The sequence below is a fragment of the Nycticebus coucang genome, chromosome 1, assembly GCF_027406575.1.
Source record: "Nycticebus coucang isolate mNycCou1 chromosome 1, mNycCou1.pri, whole genome shotgun sequence".
NCBI classification, from domain to species: domain Eukaryota; kingdom Metazoa; phylum Chordata; class Mammalia; order Primates; family Lorisidae; genus Nycticebus; species Nycticebus coucang.
In genome coordinates this window covers 40,742,899-40,768,575 of record NC_069780.1, presented here as the reverse complement: position 1 = coordinate 40,768,575, position 25,677 = coordinate 40,742,899, and the positions used below count along the sequence as shown (strand labels likewise).

Here is a 25,677-nt window from a genome sequence, read left to right as displayed (position 1 = left end):
TTATCTACATGGGGGAGGACTATATCTAGAGCAATGTTTCTATTATAGATATAATTTAACTTATACAAAAAGTAAATTTAAGAAGAGATTCACTATGTAAGAGACAAATTTATGTATTTGTCTCTTGTCTGTTTGATGGAGTGCATCTACTTTTTAAATTCTTTATAAATTTATATTTTTAAAGTTTCCATCACCAGAATGGGACACAGTGACTCCTGAAGCCAAAGACCTCATCAATAAAATGCTTACTATCAACCCTGCCAAACGTATCACAGCCTCAGAGGCACTGAAACACCCATGGATCTGTGTAAGTAGCAGCTCTCCAAAACCCTGAGGAGCTAAGATGAAAAATAAACTCTCCTTTAAGATTTTTTTCCACAGACTAAAAATAATTTTAGAGAAATAAGATGAAACTCAGAATGAATAGATTTTTGACCCAAAGTATTTAAGAAAATGAATTTTGTAATGGTGAGAAATAACATTTTAAGTAGCGAAGTCTGATTTGCATATGTCGTTAAATAAATACTGCCTACAATAACACAAGGAATGGACATTCCCCGTATCATTTATTGATAATACTCATGAACAGAGGTTAGGGAAGTAGTGCCAAGATTAAATGTGTCCCAGAAGAAAAGATGAGACAAAGTTCAATTATTTATCAATAGGCAGCTTTAAAAATAAGTTTGAGGTTTGGAGGCGGAAAGTAGTGTTTAAGTTGTATAAAAGAATGGCTATAATAGTCTGAATTTACTTTAGAAGTACTAAGAAAAGTAATGTGACACTTGGGGAAGGGGGTTATCTAGAGAGCCCAGTAAATTGCTCAGGATGAGTATCACATGTTAAGGCAATAAACAGTGCCAAGTAAATGAAAAGAAGGGATTAAAGACGTTGAAATAAAGATAATTTGGGAAATTGTTGCTATTCATTTCTATTCTTTATGTACATAAATTTTGTATCTTAGTCTTGGAAACATCAGTCTTTAGTTTCAGGTAACTTTGGCAATTGAATACTTACAAGGTGCAGCACCATTAATAGAGATTTGATGAGATCAGGGATTCTGTTTTTCATAGTATGCTTTAAATACCCCAATTAAATCACCTTTTCCCCTCTTCTTCCAGCAACGCTCTACCGTTGCTTCCATGATGCACAGACAGGAGACTGTAGACTGCTTGAAGAAATTTAATGCTAGAAGAAAACTAAAGGTAAGAAATTTTATATTTTTGTGGAGAAGTAGAATTAGCAGAGGAAGAAGTGAAATGCTACCCGAAGAAAGTAACTTTTACAAAGGCCATTAAAGGTCTAAACCTCAATACTCTTATTATTCTTCTTCTGAGTCTTGGGAAAATGGAACACACACCAGGATCAAACCTATAAGAAAAAGCTAAAATCAGTGTGGCAATAAATGTGGCGGTTCCTCCCTTCAGTGGGAGACAGTTGTGCAATCTGATAATCTGAATCCGGCCTACAGGTGAGGGCAGTCCCCTCACCCTGAGAGACACAGGCCTACGACTCTCAGGAAACCAAAACACAAAAACAAACAATCAAAACTCTGCTAACAAAAATTAAAGCTGGGAGAAGATTTTGTTATCAAAGATTGTGTGTTTATTAAGTCAAAGATTTGCAGAAGCCACTCTCATTTTGCACTCTTATTTCTTCAACAGGGTGCCATCTTGACAACTATGCTGGCCACGAGGAATTTTTCAGGTACATGCTCTAGGAACTCTGGTTCTTATCCTCTGTCCTCCTCTTTGAGTAGTCTTTTTGTGTCTTTCTGGAACTGGAAAAAAAATCTAATAATTAGAGAAACTCCATTGTATAGAGATGGCGAATGTTTGGCATAGATTTATTCCACACCCATGGCTCCCATTTGCAAATCTGCCTGGGGGACTAGGCTGTTGGAGCCTCCGAGAGTGCCCCTGTCGTGAGAGCAGTAGTCCCCAGGCAGTAGTCAGTGGTGCTGCACACTGGAATCCATCTGTCCAGTGCTGGGGGGGTGCACACAAGTTGTGGACATATGTACTCCCTTATTTTTAAGGTCAGCATTCTGAACCCAGAATTTATTAACTGAAATTTCATAAGGTAATAATTATGAATAAGTATTTTTGTCTCATTTTCATAGGGAATCCCAGTAAGCAAGATTTTTAAAAGAAGACCGTTATTGAGGAATCCAGTTCTCTTAGGCCTAAGTTGTTTTGAAAGTGCAATAGTATATTGGCATTCTGTGAGTGGTACAACCATGAACGGTGTCTCACTCAGGGATATACCAAAACCTTTCACCCAGCACTATCATAGGATAATAAACGTTCCTCAAAGTAATTTCATGGTAAAAATAAATGTGTTAAATAATGGACTAAAAGAAGCCAAGCCATTTTCTTTAATGTAGGAGTGACTCTCTAACATGAAGATAAAGTATTAATATATATTCTTTCCACAAATCACTTGAGTCTTGGAAGCTCCTTCTTTCATAGATTATCTCAAAGGACCAGTTCCCCCCAAATCAAATATTTGTGAATGCAAAGCTGTCTTGTGTATGGGAAGGGACTGGAGCAGTAGTCAAGCTGCAGTTGGTAAACTTCGTGCTTGGGCTTCTGACTTGGAACACTTGTCAAACGTTAGTGCCAAAATTCCTGCCACTTCAGTTTCTATACTGTTCACAAACGGTGATCTGAGGCCCATCAAATTTTCTAGCCATTTCTTCAGTTCTTCATTGTACATCCTGCTACAATGTTAGCCTGGGTATTATAGTGCTATCATTATTAAATATTCTTCAACCAATTTCTAGGTATTATTATTACTGTATTAAATGGTCACCTTTTCCCCACTTTGCCTTTAGTTACAGATAATGTGAAACCATGAGAGGCCTTGCAAAGGTTATTAAACAGCAACGATAATAATAGTACAATGAGGAAGGCTGCAAATTGAGGGGCTGTGTTGGTCAGTTGTACGTATTTTGTCCGATTTGTTTGATGTAATAAAACCTTGCAGCTGCCTTTTTCAAGTCACCTGTTTTATAAACACTTGATACATATAATTGACATTCATTTGCGTTCAATGCCATACACTAAGTATTAACTAATACATACTATATTTAAATAAACTAATATATCTCTTTGGCCCAGTGATTAATGAATTACTGAAAGGTAGCATAAATTATTATAAATTTTATATAGCATAAATTGTTAGTGGCAAACTAACTTAGAAAAAAAATCTCCAGAATGAAAATTATGAATTTTGTTGAAGTGATAAATACACCTTGGGCATAAATTGGGCCTTTATTAATGTATGAACTCAGTATATGGAAGTTTTTTGTTTACCTCGCATTTTCCTTTTCATCATCTTGTTAACTAAAAACTCATGACTAATATGTGGATTTTATATCATTTCTGAATGTCTTAGCATCACAAGCAAACCTTTTTTTTTTTTAACTCATCACTTCCGAATCAACTGAGGAACAGTAGACGCAGTTATAACACCTTGTACTTGAGATTGCATTTTAGTTCTGAGTACTTTATTCATTTTATTTCATTGCCAAACATGTTCTTTAAAGTAATCTGTCCATGAGTATATGGTTATAAAGTTGTTTGTATTTTTTCTTTTCTCCCTTTATGTGGAATGTATTTCTTGTGAGGTAAGGTGAATAGTAACCAAAAGGGATATTTCTGCATCTCTCAGGCCAAATCCCTGCTTCCCCAAATCATTGTCTTCTTTTTGCTTGCTATTGCAATTCCAATTATTCTGAGTTTGTTTTCTAACCTATTAACTGCCACAGGATATACTTAATGTTGCTTTTTAGCTCCAGGCAAACAGTACTATAGCTAAGGCAACTATTTCTTACCATCTCAATTAATAATAAATTAATAGCTATGTTGCAAAAAACTAAGTAAAATTAACATTTTTGTACCTTTTAAATAAATGTAAAATTTTACCAAAGCGATATCAAAACAACGTCCTCAATCAAGTGAATGTCAGGAAATCACAAGTTCATGCAGTTCCATTCTAGATAGGAATTTCCACTTGTGATGTCAAATTCTTTTGTGATATGCTTCATTACCATTAATGTTAAAGGGAATCCTAAGTGTGTACTTTGTCCTGCATATTCAGGAATTCTACACTTGGTGTACTAATTGCCATTGACAGTTATATTTTCTGTTCACCGTGTCTGTACCCGTTCATAAGCATGTATTTTGAAAGGATGACTTCACCTGTTAATACACTATAGAAGTTCAGCAACAGAGCGAATGATAAAAGCTCGCCACCCAAAAAATGAAGTGTTAATATAAGACCATACTCTTTAGGATTTCTCTGATTTATTAGAAGATTTCACTTTGTTTCGTATCTTGTCTCGAATTTTATGATTTTTACCTTTTCAATGTAAAGGCTTTTGTTTAAACACAAAGCCTTTGACGTATAAAAGAATACATATTGCCATTTTTTTTAAAAGGTCATGTGCTAAGCATTTTAAAAATTTGCTCTAGGTCAATAAGATACCATCCCATTGAAATACGGTTATTAATATTCTTTGCAAAACTGAAATTGCCCGATTGCAAAAATCTTTGAAAAATGTCATTTAATGAGAGCAAATTTTTACAAATAAGTTTTCAACCTCTGGAAAGAGGGTCTTAAATGGCAGAACTGACATGGTCACCATACTTGTGGTGTGAATGAACATGTAGTACGATCTGTCAGCTGATGTCTCAAGACTGAAATCAACTTTCTGGATTACAAAAGGATAGTCCAGTTAAAGTTCCAGTATCCTTTTCGCAACCAAGAGTGAAATAAAGCTCAATAACCCAACCGGCAAACTCTTCATTTATATACAACGAACTACATAAGAATTTAGTTGTGAATTTGTTATGGCAAACAAGAAAAGTGATACTGCATTTCAATGTTCTGTAAGCTCGCTCTCATCAGTGTGACCTTGATAACTTGGCATATGTTGGCCATAACTCAGCAGAAGTGGTAGAAGGCGACCTGACTGTTTTGTTACCTGGCTGTGGGTTTCTGGGAATAACTCACTAAGCTGATTTTATTCTCATTCTGCAGCAGCCAAGAGTTTGTTGAAGAAACCAGATGGCGTGAAGGTAAGTTAAACAGGTGCTCCAAATCCATGTCTGACTTTCAGATGTTTGATAATTTCTAAATGTTAAATACAAGCCTTAAGTTCTTGAAACTTGTATTTTTTATAGTTTCTGATAAAGAATGCAAATAATTTATTGCACAAAGATGACTAACATTTATACCAAGAAATATATTTTTCTACTTGATTATACAGTAAGTTATTATGAAGAATAAAAGACTTTTATACAATATAGAGTTCCCATAGGATCTGAATGTTTTGCGTCCTCTCTGCTTTACTAGAGTCTCAAGCTACCATGGTGACCTGTAAATCCATAAAAACCAAATGTTTTTCCAAATCATTAATGCTATGTCCGTAAAGGCCACTGAAGTGCTAGGCCTTTAAAAAACCTGACATTGGATATGGGAAATATAACATCAAATGACTAAATTTCTCTGCTTGGGCATTTTTTTATGAAGGTCTTAATTGCTTTGTCTTTCTATTGTAAGGTATTGAAAGATATCTGAGCCAATATTATAGAAATCTTTCAAGAAAAATAACAGGATATTACAACTTTCTTGGATTTCAAAACAAAATAATGCAATTTATGTTCTACTGATTGCATCTTGCTTCAAGGGGATTTACTTCTGACAGAATGTAACCATATATTTGCATAATGATGTTTGTTATCTTTCCAGAGTATCACCCGAATGTTTTATTTCTTTAATCTTTTTTCTTTCTCTTCCAAGGGCAGAAAGCATACATTCCTCATCAACCCTTCAACATTCTTTAGAATTAATTTTCTAACATTTGAACTTGACCCAGAGTCAAGTCGTCAGTTCATACTGAAAATACAACATAAAAAAAAATCATATGTCACTTCAAATGTTCATGCCCTGTCATTTCTTCACCACCTGTCTGTGTGAAACTTGGAAATTTCCAGAGTCTGGTGACCGTGCAGCTGAGATTCCTGTTAGGATGGCATTTTCATTTACCAATTGGTTTCCTCAGTCTGTATTTTTATCTTCCTTCTGCTTAGTTTATTCAATTTAGATTTTAATAATGACAGTTATTGTCTGCCTTTTTTCCCTATATTACATTGATGGAAATGCAGTATTTTAATTTTCTAAATATTTTCTTCTCTTGTGTTTTTTTTCCCCCTGTACTGATTGATGATGGAAAACTCAGAGTTGCTGGGAAATTTATGTTCACTACTCTCCTTATATAGAAAGAAACATTGTCAGAACTTTTCTTCTTCTAGTCATCTTATGCACCTCTTTAAATACAAAATTATTCTGTACTCCATGCTTTGATATTTTCAATTCAACCGGTCATATGTTTTTCTTCTCCTTCTCTTTGACTGGTCAATTCAGAAAAGGAAGTCCAGTTCGAGTGTTCAAATGCTGGTGAGGACCTCTATCTGACAGACTTTTCCTCCTGTGACAATTCACACTTTGGACTAAAACAGTCTTATTTACCTAAGTTAGTGTAAATAAAGAAAGCCATGGCCCATTACAGATCAGTGTTCATCAACTATCCAAATGCAGTACTCCCCTTACACATTATATTGGTTTTCTCTGAATTTGAATGTTTAAATATGTAAAAAGTTCAACTTACAGCCATATGCTATAAGCTAATTTGATATTTTACAAGGACAAAGTCCAATTTTCTCTTTGAAAATAAATTAAAAAACCATGACATAATTAAATGTCTGTTTACTGATAAGTAAAAAACACTATATGATTATTTTTTAAATAATATTCATGTTGCTAAAATAGGAGTGATTCAGCGTTCAGACACACTGTAACACATTCACCATGGAGTTTATAAAGAGTGTCAAAGTGACCCGTTCTAGTTAGGTGCCTGTAAAGGAAATGTTTATTAATCTCAAAACTTAATAAATTCAACACTTGAGAAATAGAAGTATCTTACTCATTCCTCGTAAGAGTAATTTAGTGCATCATGTAAATTCAGCTTTTTTGAAAAGAAAAATACTCTGCTCTCAAAACATAAAATAATTACATTCACAGACAAAAGTGCCAAAGTTCTTATATGTTTAAAAGACATACTTGATACTGTGAAAGGAAGTTCTTCTGGCCTTTTACTTAGAAATTCTCTTATTATTTTTCAATTAATGAATGTTATGTATACCTCCAAAAGATTTCCCATAGTAAAAAATGATCACTAATTTAATTTTTACATTAATGAAAAAGTTTCAACTGCACATTTCAATATGACTGCAGGTGGTGGTGAGGCACATAGACATTTAACTCACGTTTCCCATACCTGTCAATAAGGAAGGGCTTTCATTAGGAAGAGAATATGCTGTGTGTATGCCAGGTATGAGTGTGTGAATGGGTGTAGCAGTATATGTGTGTAAGAGGGCATGTGTGCACTTGTGCAGACAAGTTTGTGTGCAGAGAGGTGCAGGCGGGACATTTTCATTGAAATAAAGCAGTTCTTGGCAACCACATCCTAGAGGGAAAAAATCAAGTATATTATCTCAAAACAGAAATGAAAGCATCTCAGAATATTTCTCTTTCATTTGCATTCACTGATACAAACTAAACCAAGTGTATGTATTACATACATGTGGAACTTTAATCATGAGTGCCACTGATGATTTGACAGGAAACCAGCTTTGTTTTTTTCTGCCAAGCACTCTCCTGAATAAGAAACTATCTGTGTGTGGACCCTCCCCTTTCCTCACGTATCCTCTACTAACATAAATACTGAATTTTAATCTCTCTTTAATAAATGCCATCACCTCGGATCACTTTTTGGCTCTTGCACAATTTTATGTTAAATTTCCTGCACTTTGATTTAATGTTTAACTATATGCCAGATATAGATGGATGATTTAACATTTAAAGAGTTTTCCAGTAAAATGTAAAAGTTTTATCTCTCTTTCTGCATGTCACAGAACACAGAGTTACAGTTTATTTAAATAATACTAATACAGTAGTCATAGAAATGCGAATGAATAGAAAAGGAAAATATTTCATACCTACATTAATTTGTAACCTTCGATCTTCTTAGTGCTAGTTTCAGTATGATAAGTAGGTGTGAAGTGTAGACTTCAAAGAAAACAAAATTAAACTGGTGTCATCACTTACAAATATTCATTTGGTATTTATTTATTTTATATAGTATATCTTTCTCATTAAGATCTTAAATACATTTACATTAAAATTTTGAGGGTGTATTCCTGTAGAAAATAATACATAAAGAAAATACCTAGATGATAAAGTGCAAAAGAATGAATGTTAATTTATATTTCTGTTTGATAACCATAATGTAAGTTGTCATGCATGAGTTTAAACAATTGTTTGTTAATTACTACTTTTTATTTTTTAATTCTTTAGTACCCAAACTCAATTGTAGTTTCAAGTTGCTACTTGGCTACAAAGAGTCATCTCTGTAGGCCATTACAGTACTTATTGACCTTCTGTGTTGCTTTCACATTATGGCCTCCACAGTGGTAATGATATCTTCTTGAAGGTCAAATCTAATAATGTTCAAGCAAAGGAATGGTATTACCCAATACAGTGTGGCCATAAAGTTCATGTGCAATTTGCTTGTATTTTCCTGTATATTCCTCAATGATAGAAATAGCACTTGGGCAGAAAACCTAGTATTTTTCTCTCATACAATTACTTTAAAAAGTCCTTTTCCATTCAGCATAGAGTTTGATTTCTTCATGTGTAATTCAAGGTGTAATTTTTGAAGGAGACCTAGACTTAACATTTTTAAAAAATATCATAACACCTGCCATCTCTCATCAGAAGATCTAAGTATTTAATTGGATACCTACTAAACATGGTAATGATGGCTCCCCAGAGAAAGATGGTCTGTGTGTGACTTCAGGCTCAAGAATAACATGAAAAAACAAAAGGAATGTATTCATAACAGTGAACAGTTTGGAAGCCTTGAAAGAGAATTCGACTTGAAGAGTGTGAAAAGGGATATGTTCATTTCATTCTCTAAAGCTTGATTTGAGCTCTGCTGGAGCAGCAATGTGTCTGTTCACTAAGGCAGCCCTGCCAGAGCAGACAAGTCTATTTTATCATTCCACCACCCTATAGACATGGTCCCAGCCTGAGTGTGACCATCGGAGACTAGACTTGATCATCATTTCCTATCAGTCATCAATGTCTTTCATGTTCATCTTCAGTGACTCTTTATTTTCATGTCTATATCTCCATGTCGACATGCTGCGTATAGAGACATTGGCTACCAAGGGGTTTATGGCATCTCTGTTTCTATTTTCTGCATGCCTACAGATAAACAACAAAGCCAACGTGGTAACCAGCCCCAAAGAAAATATTCCTACCCCGGCGCTGGTATACCTGGACTCTTTGTAACCCTTCTTAAGTTCTTTACTGTTTTTTTGTCGTTTCTCTCATTTGCTTTCACTTTATAAATACATATATATATCAATATTTTATTTTGTTGGGTTGGTTTTTATTTTTGCTTTCTAAGATATGACAAAAGTTCATTTATTTTTCCTTTTGTTGAGATAGTTGTCAAGCAGTGTGTTTCTAACATGAGATGATCTCATTTCATTATTGAACATTGTACTGATAACTGTGCTCTCCGTAGTTGAAATTGTTGCATGCTGCCTTAGAAATGCAGTAGAATGTGCTTTGGTCACTCTTAGCTCTTCTTCTGATGATAGTTCTAGATTATGCAAACAAAAGTTTCTTCCTTTCATGATGCAAATGCTGACATCAAGGAGAGCTAACGAGATTATTGCTGGATAGCATAAAAGTAGACCTTATTCAGAGTTCTTGTTTCCTTCTTATGAAAAAACAACAGGGCTTTGTAAGACCTCACTTTCTGAGATAAAGAGGCACTGGATAATTTAATGCTTTTGTTTGTTGTGTCTTCAATTAAATTTTTACTGTTTCACTTGAATCCAAAAATGAAATTCATAGCATAGGAATTTGAATTATCGATGGAAACTAGTTTTGTCCATTACAATCAAATCCACCCAATGAACAACTAAATCGGTGTTGTTACTTTGAGATGGTGTTACGTTAATATTCAGAATACTGGCATTCAGTGCTCGGAGTTCTATGTTTTTCCCAAACTCTTTCATATTTCAGAAATTTTTCCAATTATTTTCTGTTCCTACTGTTATTTTAAATGGTTAAAAAAATGTTAGGAGATTATTCCACCATGATCAACCAGAATGCTTCATTTAAAAACACTTAAAGGAAGGACACATGAAGATAGCAGGTGTCTGCTAGGAAAAACAATGTTGATCACAGCTATAGCCAGGGAAAGGCAGAAGGGCAGCGGTGGACCCTATTCTCTCAGTATTACCATGTAAACTATGGTTTGGGGGGAGTGACTATGACTGAGAACTCCCAGTGGGTTGCAGTAACTCCCTGTTGCCACGACATCATGTAATCAAAGTACCCAGGATGCCGTTGACGTAGGCATGCTGAATCTTTTTTTTTTTTTTTTACATCAGTCATTTTCCACTTGGGAATTTTTTATTTTTTATTTTTTGCTTTTCTGATAGAAGATAACAGGAAAAATGATATTTTCTTCATGGAAAAACATGACTGTATAACCGATTATTCTGTAAAGCAGAAATTGTCTTTTAGGTATGAATTAACACAGGATTTAACAGCTGCATGCCTCAAATTATAGTGATTATGTGATTAGTTTTCAAACCCTCTAAATGTGCCTTAGAATTTCTTTTATGGACCTCTGAAATAAATGCATTACAAGAGTCATTTGTTTTTAAAGTGTACCCCAATGGTCCTAGATTTCCAAGGGTATTCAGCTGTGTTTTAATTATAATGACACTATAATCAATTCTCAAAACAATCAAACTGAAAAGTATCTTCCCAAAGAATTTGAGATCATCTCAAAGAATTTTATCTCCAGTGTTCTTGGCCAGTTTTCTGTAGGTAAGACATTAGCAAGCCGCTCATCAAAGAAGGGAAAGCTCTAGCTGGCATAGAACTTAGTGAAACAGTGAGTGCCTCTTCAGGTCTCCACACTTCAAAGCCTTGTCTGTGTGCTGATCAAGAATAAGGTCTTTTGCATGCTGCTTCTGGCTAGGGAGGGGTCCTATCTCCTGGGCTGGAGAGGGAGATCTTTCATCAGAGACTTTGTCAGCTGCAACTTCTGACGGCAGTTAACATTGCTTTAGCTCTTGTCACTATTTAGTTTTGTCAGCTGGCCCATTCTGCTCTGTCCTTCACTCTAGAAAGAATGTACTTACCAATGCGAACTGTTTCTTTCTCTATTTTGTTCTCACTCAGGAGCCCCAAACTACTGTAATCCACAACCCTGATGGAAACAAGGTATTCAGAAAGAATCAACATCATCTTACTTTAACAAGAATACTCATCTCGTCAAATAGTCAAAGCAAAATTAAGTTATTAACGAAAAATAGCAAAGAAAATCATTACTCTTTCTCTACCACACTTTCTTTTGGACGTAATTTGTCTAGAGCTATACCATACCATATACCATACTTCATTCATATAAAAATGAATGACATCCTGAAAGACAAATGAATGTTATTATTAACCAGTAAAAGTCACGCTAAACATTTATGAAGTCTTTATATCAAGATGGCTGTGTATCTTAAGCAATTCCATCTGGTCTTGTATTTTTCCCCAGACTGTTTGTGCTTTGTACTGTAGATGTGTTCTGCATGAAATTTTACAATTTCTTGCTGTATCACTCCATTGTCTTAAAATATCATCTTGAGTTCCATGGGTTTTGTTTTGTTTTCTTTTCTTTTAATTTAATGTTACTTTTGAGTTTCATTCTATTCTGTTGTCAGAGTGGTTTCTTGTTTGTTTTTAACTCCCCGTTATGATGATGATGTTGTTGTTGCTGTTGTTTGGCATGAATCTGAGGAGATTCAGGGAGTATTACTTTTTGTGAGATATGTTTGTTGTTGAGTTATATACATTTCAGTAACAGACATTTAATCACTTACACTGCAGGAAGACCAAGGAGTCCTGTACATTGTAAATTATTTGCACAGCATGTTAACTAAATAACAGCACTCACATACACACCTATAGTAAAAGGAGATATTTTCTGAATATCCATGTTCCCAGTTTATTACTTTCCATACTTTATTTTATCTCTAAGGGGAGAAAAAAAATACTGCACTATGCTTTTTTCAAACATTAAGGATAGTCATCTATATTCTTTTCAACAATACTTAAGACTTAGAAAACACACTTCCTTTCTGGTTTAACTTTCAGTTAACAATATTAAAATCATTAAAGTAAAAAAAAAATAAAGTGTTTTTATATATGAGACATATTTTATAGTCATGACACCAAGACTATTCTAGGTGCCTACAAGACTTGAGGCAGTCAGGACCATCCCATGTAAGAACAATTGTTCCATAGTGCTAGCAAATGTATGACCAGGTACAGCTGCTGGAGCAGATACATCAACAGTCCTAGCTGTATATATCATGTGTAAAGTTGCTGCATGGTCTTTCTTGCTTACATAAATTAGTTAATTTTTATAGTGCATGGATTGACCTTCATTTTGAGCTTCAATTTGAATACTAGGTCACATTAAGAAATGCATGAAGACTCTTTTCTTTGGTTTCGTGTGTATGGAGACTCTGGATACATCTTTAATTAAATTGCCCTTTGGTTTAAATATTGTATATGATATTTACATAAATCGATCGTTTTTTTGAATATCAAATCTCTAAAAAGACACTGACTAGTGTTAGCATTATTTTTCAAAGTCTGGGAGTTTTTTTGTTTCTGAGCTTATAGCTATTGATTAGAAGTTTGTTTCCAATTTCCTGGGGGAGGTTCTAGTCTTTAATTATTCCTGATAGAAAATTGTGTGTTTCTTGTGAATATTGTAAAATTTCTGTGCTAGGAAATATTTTTTAGTACATGATTAAATATTTATCAGATCATTTTGAGAAATGTATATTAATACCAGCAGTTAAAGTGTACCTTTAAATGTGCTTACTAATCTTCAAATTCATTTGTAGTTTTACAAAAAAAAACCTTTGATTTTCCCTTGTGGAGGCAGGTTTCTAATCAGTGGCAGCCAGTTTCTAATTCAGAAAAGAATGGGAAAAAATTGAGTAGTTCTTGAAAGTAAATTATTCTTTATTATTTAATTGTGCTGATGACAAAAAGGAAAATTCTTTCTAAAAGTACTTTCCACATATCTCAGCTTAATAGCCTTAGTTTATTCATCAAATGACACATTGAAATGCTTTCTCTCCCTTCAAAGCAGTAGGCAGGTTCAAATTCAGTGCTTGACATTGTACCTGACACAATCAAGGTACTATTTGTTGATTAATTAATTGGGGATAAAATTGTCTATATTAAGATTTGAATTCATTTGACTAATGTATTCAACTGCTCATAAACACACTTTTGGGGCACTGTAATACCAACACATTCTTACACAGTTTTTAAAATTAACTGCATACTTCCACTGCTTTGACAAATCACCTAGATTTATACTGCTTCACAGATTAGGCAACCAGAGTGCTCCCTTTATGAAATGTGTGCAGCATTTGACATTTTATTTCTGTTAAAAATCACTTAATGTATTTGTCCATTTGCATGTCAGCATATGCACACAGCCTGCTGAAGAATTTTGCATGATATATATGTATCATTAGCCAATTTTTGAAGAAGAGATCATGCTAGTCATTGTATACAACTTAAAAATATGTTTTCTTCCTAATAGGAGTCAACTGAGAGTTCAAATACAACGATTGAGGATGAAGATGTGAAAGGTATGGTTTAAGATATGGAAAATCCTAACTCAGAGCTCCATACATATGAAAACTATATTTATTTGTCTCCAATAAATAATAGATTTAGGAAGTAGGCCTATCCTAAAATGTAAAAATAATTTCCTTATTGTAAGTACATAATTATTTCATAATACGTATTGATTTTGTCAACTTTTTAACATCTTCTTTTATGTCATTTAAACTACAGCCAACATGTGGTATATTCAAGCACATTGTGGTAATGACAACTGGTAATGACAGTTTGGAAACACAACAACAAATTTTAAGTATATCAGTCAAAAAATAATATAGAACATGTAAGCATTGGGTACATTCATAAGAGCCTAACTAAAAAACAATTCAAATTCAAGGGTGCCATATAAAAACAGCATTTTTTTTTTTTTTTTTTGAGACAGAGACTCACTATGTTGCCCTCAGTAGAGTGCTATGATGCTCACAGCAACCTCAAACTCCTGGGCTTAAGCAATCACTTGCCTCAGCCTCCCAAGTAGCTGGGACTACAGGTGCCTGCCACAATGCCTGGCTATTTTGTTGTTGTTGTTGCAGTTGTCATTGTTGTTTAGCTGGCCTGGGCTGGGTTTGCACCCGGCAGCCTGGGTGTATGTGGCCAACGCCCTACCCACTGAGCTATGGGCACTGCCCTAAAAATAGCATTTTTTAAACTTTCACTGGCCTTACCTGAGAATCAGTAGAATTCTGTATTTGGCAGCTTTTTTATCCTAGGTTTACATGCAATTTCCCTAATGCGTTCTAGACCTTCACTCATTTTAGTCGCCAAAGCTTTTTTAGCTGTTAACACATAGAAGTCATGGGTGGCATCTGTGATGACATCTTGGCACATCTGTACTCACATACTAAACACACTTTGGCCATTAGCTTTCTTCCTTTTGGCCACATGACTGGTTTAGAAATGTTACTTTTGCTTCAATTGCATTTGTAGTTCTGTATTCTTATGTGCCTAACTCACTTTCTGTAGGCCCATTGTCTAGAAGATATTTCAGCAAAGAATGGTAACCATAAAGACATTTAAAACAGAAATATTAAAGGAAAAGAAATGTAAGGTAAATTGGGAAAAATCATCCATAATCTGGAAAGATTACCTACCTAATAGTATCACCATGAGCTTTAATTCTATAGGTAGTATTAATAAGATATACTCTTGAAAAACTGTATTCTTGATGTAAAGAACCTGGAAATTCTCAGGTCAAGGAGACATATGGGCAATTTAGGAATAAAAATGGATATAAACCACAAGTTGCTAGTTGCTTCTGCAGACTCTTTCCTTTTTGGCTGACTAGAACAACTGACACTATTAAACTGTACTCTCTATTTATGTTACTAAGTGCACTGACCTAGCTCAGTGTGAGGAAGTTTGTCATTATTTTTTACAGTGGAAAGGTGAATGGGTGTGTGGAGGATTTTATTCATTAGGTCTATTCATCTCACTCTTGCCTTTGAGCTAAAATTTGAACTAAAGTAATTTTATAAATCATTAGATACCAGTCGTATAACATAAAGACATTCTTTTTTTTTTTTTAGACCAAATAAACAGGGGTGCCATTTTAGCTTCCCCAAAGATTCAGGAAGCTTGTCCTTGTGAGTGTCTTGGCTTCGTTAACTCTTTCAAAAGTAAAATATTTTATATGAATTTTCACATTGTTCTCTTGAACAAGACTAAGAAAGTCTGTGCATCATTCATGGGAGAGACTGAATCTTTAAATAACTATACAAAATTAGGAGAATACCAACTTCTCACTCCAAGCAGTTTATCCATCAAGTAATATGTGTTCCTCACCCTTGGCAATTACAAGCAAGGTTTTAATAAGTGTTTTTTCTCACCTGAATTTAACTTTTAACTGTATTAAGTATTGGTTCAAGATCATTGATGTGAATCTATGCAAAGATTAATGTATAAATAGAGTCCCTGTCAGTCTTACCTTAAAATTTATAATTGTTTTTAATAAAATGAAATAATTTCATCAGTTCTTAAAAATCAGTTCTCTTCAAACTACAATGGTATGGGTTTCATCTTGCCTTTGGGATTTACAAATTGAAGACAGTATTTGTCTTTACAGACCTGACAATTAGGCTGGTAAACTCATCTTGGAAAAAATGCTACATACCTCATTGTTGAATAGCACTACAGTCACCTTCAAAGAACTCCCCTTGGAAAGCTATGCACCAATGCCATCACTGAGTTCACCTTTTAAAGCAGTTTGGGAACTCTTTTTCTGGAGTGATCATTAGAGCTGTTTTTGTATGGCACACAAAAAGCATACAACAATAACAAACACCACTCAGCAAGGCACTGCCTAACATTGACATGAACATAGCTGTGAGACACCGATATACCAATGTTATGAAACCTTACTGAGTTGTTTGTACAGTGCAAGTTCACGAGCTTAATTGTCATCCCTCACAGGATGATAGCTCTAATAGTCATTCCAGAAAAAGAGTTCCCAAATTGCTTTGAAAGGGAGACTAGGCACTGGCATCAGTTGATAGCTTCTTAAGGGGAGTACTTTGAAAGTGACCATACTGATATTCAACAATGAGGTATGTAGCACTTTTACCAGGATGAGTTCACAAATTTAGTTGTCAGGCCTCGTATACACACAAAGTGTGTATTACAGAAATTAAGCATAATACTGGAATCAAAAGCAATGTCCAGTTCATAATTGACCCCAAGGTACTTTGTTTTTTTTTCCTTGAACTTAAGTTGCTTAAGTTTCTGGTTAATTTTACTAGGTGGATCTGGCCACAGAATCATAGATGTAGCTCATTAGGTCTCCTGTGTGTTCTCAGTAAGACCCATACGGACTATTAGTGGCTAACTCTTTTAAAACTGAATGGTAACAGAACTCTTTAAGACTAGACACTTTGAAATATCGCCTAGGCCATTGTTTTAATTGTAATACAGTTGCTACATGTAGCAGTCTTCAGTGTTTTTGATGTATTTGTTATACTAATGATATTTGTGTGGAAACCTATGTATCAGGACATAGTCCTCAAGAAAGACCCTACATTTGATTGATTTTTTTTTTTTTCTCTTCTCTTTACCTCAGAATTTGCTGTAGCTCCAAGTCACTTGGTAGGGAATATATTTATTGTCCAGTTCTTTTAGAACTTATATTTACCTATATATCTAACATCTAGGAACGCACAAAGACTACCAGTTACATAACCTGATCAAAACTATATCTTCTCTACAAAACCATATCGTATCCATAAAATTGCACATCTTTCTTACACGCTTTCCAACCTTCTCCTCTTAGTGGACAATCTTGTTGTCTGGGTGAAACACCATAGCACGGTCTTAAAGGCGTGCTCCTGTAGCCAAATTCAGCGTGCTGGGACATGTTCTGCCTATTCCTGTGCAGCTTATTTGATAATAGCACCTAGGATTGAATTGTTTCGTGGTGGTACATGAACCCCTGAATACCGTATCACAGGCCTCCCATGCCAGTGCACTGCACTTTCTGTCCCATCCCCAAGGACTAACCAGGCAGGGACAACTTCTGTGTAAAGAAGCATTGGAGTGGGAGTGGACGGGATTAACACATCCTGGTGAGCTGGTCAAAGGAAGATCTGATTACCTTAACCAATGGCAGAGTTTTTCTTTCTGGCCTCTTCTGAAAGGAAAAAGCTAGAGAGGTCACTTGTTCTCCTCCTGGAAGACAGGAAAGTGGAGGTAGTCTTAGACTAATGGTCCTTCACTGTCAGCAGAATCTGGAGCACCCTAGAAAGCCAGGATTTGGGGAAGACCCATTTTCCTTTGACTCCGCTTGTTAGTTTCCATTCAGAATGGACTGTGGTCTTCTGAGGCCCCAGTCTCTATGTTGCTCTTGAATTGCATCTAGGGCAGTGGTTCTCAACCTTCCTGATGTCGCGGCCCTTTATACAGTTCCTGTGGGTCACAGACCAGTGGTTGAGAACCGCTGATCTAGGGTATTTTGGTGTCTTCATTCATTCAGCAAATATTTATTGAATGCCTGTTGTCCACCTGAGCTCCACATGTTTCTCTTCATGAAGTGTCTTACTCAGAAGATTTCAAAGATTCCAAGTCAAAACAGTCTTCTGTATCTTCTCTTATTTAATTCAATAATTGTCAGGAAAACTTAGTAAGATCAGAGATAAATACATTTTTTTATCAAATAGTTCTTTTTTTTTTTTTATAAACATTTAGTCTTTAGTTATAAACACAACATTCTCCTTCCCCTGCTCACAATTACCTTAAAGGACTTGCATTGTTTTTCAACTCTTCTCTATAAAAAGCTTTTAGAATTCATTTTTTTCTTTCTCCAAGGTAATGAACATGTTGATTTCCTAGTGTTGACCTCTGGAGCAAATTCATCATTTTGTTTTGTGTTCAAAAACCAAACTTTATCTCTGATGCTGTGTTAGGAAGCTCAACAGCAAACTTACTGTCCTGGAGCCATACTAATACTTTAAAATTAGATGGGAATCTTAACAAAGCACAGTGACTCCTTGGAAGCACTGGGACAAGAGCTCATTCTACACTAAAAAAAAAAAAAAACTTTTTCTATTAGAACTAACAGGTGTTTTTAAAATTGTTGAAATAGTCTTTTTCCATTTTTAATACATTTCTAGTGAGCAGCTACTTTCATTAATTGGAAAGTGGACTACCTCGCTTCCAGGTATTATCAAACAGCTGCCATCATTAGCCTTTAATTAGTAGACAACAGTACCAGTTGTGCTGCTTTCCAGGGGTATGGGTGTGGCTAAAGTCGATGATACACAGCAGTGATCCTTCCCAAACTCTACATTTGAAGACTGTCCTTTGGTTTGTGGCTGTAGCCACAGTTTGCAGGGTCTGTCGCTGTGTCCCACAATGCTTCTGAACCTCATAACCGACCCAGCACCATTGCTCAGTCACCTACTCCTTCCTGATGGGTGTGTGTCCATTTGGTCCATCTGCTGCTCTTTCCCAGCAATCCAGAGTTGTGCAACATCTGTCGAAGTTGGGCTCCCATATATCTGTCAGCAGCCTGTTTCCAGTGTCTCGCTCCGGCTCACCATTCAGCACCTGCTTGGCTCTCTTGCTACATTTCATCCTTCTCGTGGGTCTACAAGTGGAGCTCTGTACAACAAGCAGAACTTTATATCTGTGAAACTGTGTGGAGACTTCTTCTTTTTTTTTTTTTTTTTTTTTTGGCCGGGGCTGGGTTTGAACCCGCCACCTCCAGCATATGGGACCGGCGCCCTACCCGCTGAGCCACAGGCGCCGCCCGGAGACTTCATTCTTATTTAGACTCTTTTTTCCTTTTCTTGACTAATAGGTGATAGTCATGAAACTGCATAGGATGTTTGCAAAAAGCCCAATTGCTTGAATGGGTTCTGGGTTTGATGACGCTAATTTACAGAATCGCTTGGTAACGAGCTGTGCCTTCAATAAATATGTACATTCGTAGATAGTGTGAGGACTGATTACCCAGATTCACCTAGTTTTAAGTTCTGTTTTATCAGTGAAACCCTTTGTTTCTGTGTAGAGCGTTCTGGGACAGATGGTCACATGCTGCCAGGCTGCAGACCCACAAGCAGTCTGTGTCTCGGGATTTACCTACATGCATTTCTTCCAGAGAATCTGCATATCAAGAAACTCTTGCATATTCTGATAATTACATCATTCCACTAAATTAAAAGTGTCTTTGAGTATCTGTAGTGTAGTGTGTAATAACTTTTTACTAGTTTCTAATCCAAATATTGATATTTTTATTGTTTCAGGTTAATTGATGGTACAAGAAATTAGGTTACAATGTTTGCATTTGTTAGATAGAGTCCCTCTTACAATTGTGTCTGGACCCCAAGAGGTTTACCGTATACCCTAACACTGTGCCTGTTAAGTGGGAGCACACCCGTCCCCCTCCCTCCTGCCCTCTCCCCACTCCCTAATTCCCTCCCCTTCTTCCCCCAGCCCCCATCTTGAATTGAATTGATTTTTTCTTTCATGTGGGCATGTATTAGATCATCTACTGGCTTCATATTAGAATTAAGTACACTGGATTCTTGCTCCTCCATTCTGTGATACTTTACTAAGAATATGTTCCAGCATACTAATACAACCTTTTTGGAAGGAAGTATGGTGAATCCTCAAAGAACTCAAATTAGACTTCCCCGTCATCCAAATTTTGACTTTTAAAAGTGATTTATTTAGAAAAATTCGTGTCTGGATATGTGTATCCACCCATTGATCTTCTCACTTTTAAATCAGAATCAGTAACTTCAGGATTGGTACAGAATTTATTCTACTCTACGACCAATGGAGAATAGTCACATTTAATTCAGAGTTTTTAAAAAGGGATAAATTCTTGTTTTAGAGATTATTTTTATTAGAATTGGGAAAAAATGGTGTCCACTGACCTCTATATTCAAAATGTTATCAGTAGCACTAATGATCTATAAAATAGCACTTTAAACACAGTAAGGGCTGTATTCCATGTTTTTAAAGTTTCTATGCAAAAATTACTTTAATATTTGTAGTTAAAATAATTTGACCCCATTCATTTCTATACAGAAGTTAAACTCTAATTATTTGCTATATTTTCATTAACTATAAATTATATATAATTCTGAAATTATTCATTGAAATACAATAATTATATAAGTAAAATACTATCTCCTTTGTTGAATTTGTATTATTTTCTGCCAATAAATATATCTATAAACTGTGTAAAAGTATATGTCTATATAGTGATTCTTCTTAGTGAAATGCCCCTAATTGTTTTTCCTGCTATAGATTGCTGCTATAATACCTTTAATACTTGTTCAGGATAACTTAAGGCCAAAGAAGTTAACACAATAAATGTTTTGTGGGGCACCTATGGGATGTTTGGTATACTAACTAGACGTTAGCCACTCTTCTTGTGCTCTTGGAGCAAATCTAGAAACAGGAACGATGATTATGCATGATAATGTTCCAAGCCAAGAGACAAATGAGTAGTTATGGGAGTTTCAAATGGATTGGATTGATTCTGAATAGATTCTGAGGACTGTATCCTAGCATAAACCAAAAGATAGTAAGTAATGATCAATAGCACTTTAAGGAAAATAGTTTATACAGTCCAGAAAAGGAAACTCAACAAGGCAGCTTTCCTGAACATTTCCAAGCTTTGGAACGTTTATACTACCCATCAGCTTAACAACAAGGTCTATGGTGTAAGTCCAGTACTGGGAAGCAAAGCTTGAGTAAAAGGAAAACATAAAGGTACTATGGATCTAACTTTATGATTCTTGTACTTGGAGTGTTTGGAGGCATAAAGTAACAATGTAACGCATTTCTGAGAGGTGGCGGCACATATTTTCTGTCCATATGGGTTCTGTGAGTTTCCCTTTCCAAGGTTCTGTCAAATCTTAAAACTGAATTACTGAGTTTTCCTATGAATAGTTTTGAGGTGAGGAAAGATTAATGGAGGAACTACTTAGTTTCTTTGTTGTGATTTTCTTCTGAAAATTAATTTTATAGAAAACTGATCTTTTTTGAGAGAGAGTTTAGTATCTCTTCAGTAAGTGACTTGATTAAATATTGCCAATTTTAATCTTAGGTCTATCATCTTCTATGAGAGCTGAGCAGGATTACTTAAATTCCCTGAACCTCAATATCCGCATCCGTAAAATGGAGATATGGAGATGACAACATTATTTACAACTTTCAGACACTGAGAATGAAAAGAGGCAATGTACCGAAAGTGCTTTTCGTGGTGTTGAGCACATAATAGCTTTTGTGTGTGTTTTAAGTTTAAGCAGCGTGGGTGCTATCGGTTGGCAGGTCCTGCGTTTATCACTGCACGTACAGAGGTGAATGCACGGGCTTGCCATGCTCAAGGTCCTCACCAGTTGCGGAGCATACACTCTGGTAGTTAGTGCACCTTAGTGAGAGAGCACAGAAGGAGAGCCCTGATCAGACTGGGGTCGGCCCAGAAGCACTCCTCAAAGAACTCCTGAACTTGACATTAAAGGATAAGGAGCTGTTAACAGAGTAAAGAAGGTGAGAGGGGAGAAATACACTCCAGATAGAAAGCACAGAACCAAAGCATGGTGTGTCTGAGGTGCGGCCCGCAGCTCAGGATGCTACTGAAGAGTGAAGTGCAAGTTACAAAATAGTCGCAGCTGAGGCTGGAGAAGAGGCCAGGTGCTAGTCACAGGGAGCACGAGGCCACACCAAGGAGTGAGTCGATATAATAGATCAAAGACAGAGATCATGGAACCAATAAAAGGAGATTTTAGGTTTTCTTTTTCTTTTTACTTCATCTATACATCTTTGTAAAAGCAAGAAATACAACAAAAAGGGGACTGAGGAGAGGACGTTGCGCATGTGTGACACACAGGTGTCTGGAGTCACAGGAGCCTGAGTTGTCTCCTTTCACAGACGACCAAGCACTTTGCCTGGCATTAGGGCAGAGTGTATGCTCCTATTCTGACAGGGAGAGAGAGAAGGTTTATTGTGATTTCTGATGTTTTAGTCTACAAAATAAATTGATAAATGACCTTTAATTGCTCATCAGAAATTAGATGCCAGGTCACTAAATTCCATGGCTGGATAGAGGAAATAGGGCTAGTGACTATCACATCAGAACTAGGACCCAGGATGGAAGTGGGTGAGGAAGAAAGTTTGGATAGAATGGGGCATTTAGGGATAGATAGATCTTACCTTTCCCAGTAAAAAGTGTAAGTTTGGACGTCTCTATAATTAAATTCTTTGTTTCAAAATGCTTCACAGACATCATGAGTATCTTAGTAACTTCCCTAACACAAAATTCAGATTCTTAATAAAATATCAATAAAGTGATCTTATTTACTTAGCGAAACCAATTATTGTCTAAATGGAAAACAGATTTTCTCATAGATTCAACTTTTTTCATTTAAATAAAAACTGGGATTTTTATGATTATCTCTACATTAGTTCCCCTGGTAGATTTCTGCTTTTGGTTTTGATCTCTTACTGTTATCTCTTTAAGGCTTGATTCCTGTGTGTACACTTGAAGGACCCAGCATAATATTAAACCTTGGAATCACTAAAGCTATAACTGACCTGAGGCTTTGCTATTGCTCCCTCATTTCTAAAACTCAGGCATCATTGGCAGGGGTGGGGCGGTGGGGGGAGTTGAATTTTCCTTCTAGTAGCTATCACGTGTTTTGTCTCCTTTTTTCCAGTTTTTTTTGTTTTTTTGTTTCTGGCTAGTATACTAAAACAAGAAATAATGTGTGTGTTGGAAAATAATAATAAAGAAAATCTACAGTCATATTTGAACAAATACGTAAAATTCCAGATGAATGTAATATATGCAATTCCTAATGAAGAAACCTCTGTTTGAAATAATTGGATTCATTCATTTAAAAAAAAATCAAATACCTACTGTGTGCTGAATATGAAAGAATAGACTGAGGTTAAAAAGGCTAAGCTTCTCCCTCAGTATAGTATCCTCTTCAATGAAATTATATTTGCTGGTGCTTTTCCCCAGTACATTCAAATTTTATTCTATGTTCAGGAAAGTTTCTTCCAGGCTACATGCATAAAATGTCTTGTCTTTAATACACAATGAACTAAGTAGTCTATTTTTCTTTCTTTCTCTTAATAAGGAATAGGGTAGCATTTTTCCCTGGGTGAGCGTTGTGCAAATTTTGCCAATCTAACATATAAAAATAAGCACCCTGATTGGTTCAGAAACATTGATTTAGTTATTGGGATTTCTGTGACTTATTTTACTATAATAAAATTAACTTCTCTGGTAAAGATGTTATCCCACTGATCACATATATATGGGTACTTCATTAACCAAAGGAAACTATTTGTAGTATGAAAATACTTTTCTGGGCGGTGCCTGTGGCTCAAGGAGTAGGGCGCCGGTCCCATATGCCAGAGGTGGCGGGTTCAAACCCAGCCCCGGCCAAAAAATAAATAAATAAATAAAATAAAGATTTATTTAAAAAAAAAAAGAAAGAAAGAAAGAAAATACTTTTCTATGGTTGATTTGATCTCTTTGATTGGAATAGAAATTTTTAAAACTGTACTGAGTTTTGAACATTCCCAAATTACTCAATTGTGTTTTCTTTAAAAAAAAAAAAAAAGAACTCTTTATATAACTATTTTGTGTTACATAACTTACAGATTTAATTATATTTTTATAATGTCGGTACATACTAACACCTCTGAAGAACAGTCTCCCTTTAATTCCTTTAGTCATTGCAGTCTGCAATGTTTTTATCTAATCGCTTTACTCCTATATGCTGTATCTCAACATATGTTCACCTGTTTGTATTCAAATGCATCTGTGAAAACTGAATTTGACATGGCTATGTTATATTCTAGTTCCTTTAATACTCCTGGATTACCTCTTAAAGTTTTCTTTGTCTCCTCACTTCTGCTCATGCCCAACATCCATTTTATCAGCAAATCCTGCTGGTCTCTCCTTCAAAATACAGACTCTTTTCTTTCTTTCTTTTTTTTTTTTTTTCGGCATTGACTACTGCTCACTGACTCCACCGTCCTCACTGTTGGTCCCAGATAGCATCCTTTTTTGCCTTTATTATTGACATAGCTTCCTAACCAGTTGACCTGCTTCTACTTAACATTCTCATCTCAGGATAGTACTCAGAACAACACTTTCAAAATGTATCAGATCATGGTACAGCTTTTGCTCTGTATTCTCCAGGGGCTACTGAGATCATTAGAGTCCATTTAAAAAGCTCTTCATGAAATGGGCCACCTCCAGAAATTCCTCCCCTTACCATTGGACTTTATCTCCTGATATATGCACATCAGGTTCACTATTCCTGCAATGCATCATGCAGGTCCCGCCTCTGTGTTCCTGCACTCACTGTCCCCTGCTTTGTATATCCTGATACAGACTTGCATGTGCCTTGCTGCCCCTTCTCTTTCTTAGTCCTGATCAAATGTTACCACATGTCGGCCTCTCAGTGAGATCTTTCTTGACAACTATATATTACAATCCGGTAAAAATCGAATACTCTCCATTCTCCTGTTTTACTTTTCCTTGGTATTTATCATTATCTCAGATATTTATTTTACTTATTTGTTTACTGTCTCTTTTCTCCCTCCTGGAGTGTAAGTTTTTTCAGGGCAGAGAGTATTGTCTGTTTTGTTCACGGCTATCTCCATAGGCTCTAGAACAGTGTTCTAGAAGGAAGCATACACATACATCCATATATTGGATGGCAACCACGCCACATTCGATCCGCCACTAAATGAGCAGAATTTTCTGGAAGTTGTGATATCATCACACTTTTTTATCTGCATGGGTTTCCATTCATAAGATTTGCCTCCTCATTATACCCAGAAAATGCAAATTTTAAAAGTTAAATCACTTCGTCCATCAGATATACAGTCTGATTGCTCAGGTAAACCACTAAGTCAAATATGCAATGAGAATAATATGCCAATACCTAACCATTTTTTACCTACAGAAATGATAATTCCATATGGTTTAACCTAGCAATGGTAAGAATAGTAGAGAACGTTCATGCTGAATAGAGATACTATTTATGAAATGCCTGATTAAAATGCCAGGCCTACAATACTCACTCAGTGAAATTATATTATTCCTGGTCATTCTTCCATATAAGCAAATGATGCAAGCATAGAAGTTCACTTTAAAAGAGTTCATAAATCCAAAGGGACCTGTTTGTGTGTGCGCGTGTGTGTGTGTGTATGTGTGTGTAGGTCCCCTTGTTTCTACTTCGTCAACTATTTATTTTAGCTAAGTGGGCAAACATCCCTGAATGTTAAGACCCACATTCAACCACATACTTAAATAAGCATGAAATCCCCCAAGTAAAGAAAACAAGTTCATTTTAC

The 25,677-nt window shown here is 35.7% G+C and overlaps 1 protein-coding gene across 14 annotated transcripts in view; it reads left to right on the top strand.

The window, feature by feature from the left end:
- The window catches only part of CAMK2D (calcium/calmodulin dependent protein kinase II delta), a 309,028-nt gene that overhangs the window by 259,620 nt on the left and 23,731 nt on the right, over positions 1-25,677 (top strand). For 4 of the 14 annotated variants that reach the window (XM_053570767.1, XM_053570688.1, XM_053570998.1 and 1 more), the window contains 5 exons: positions 185-307; positions 1,119-1,202; positions 1,662-1,704; positions 5,044-5,081; positions 13,775-13,823. In XM_053570767.1, coding sequence (XP_053426742.1) covers positions 185-307; positions 1,119-1,202; positions 1,662-1,704; positions 5,044-5,081; positions 13,775-13,823 — 337 coding nt within the window. Of the gene's footprint in view, positions 1-184; positions 308-1,118; positions 1,203-1,661; positions 1,705-5,043; positions 5,082-9,339; positions 9,400-11,337; positions 11,380-13,774; positions 13,824-18,662; positions 18,945-25,677 lie in introns of those variants that run through there. The other 10 variants (XM_053571046.1, XM_053570610.1, XM_053570290.1 and 7 more) reach the window with 6 other exon arrangements.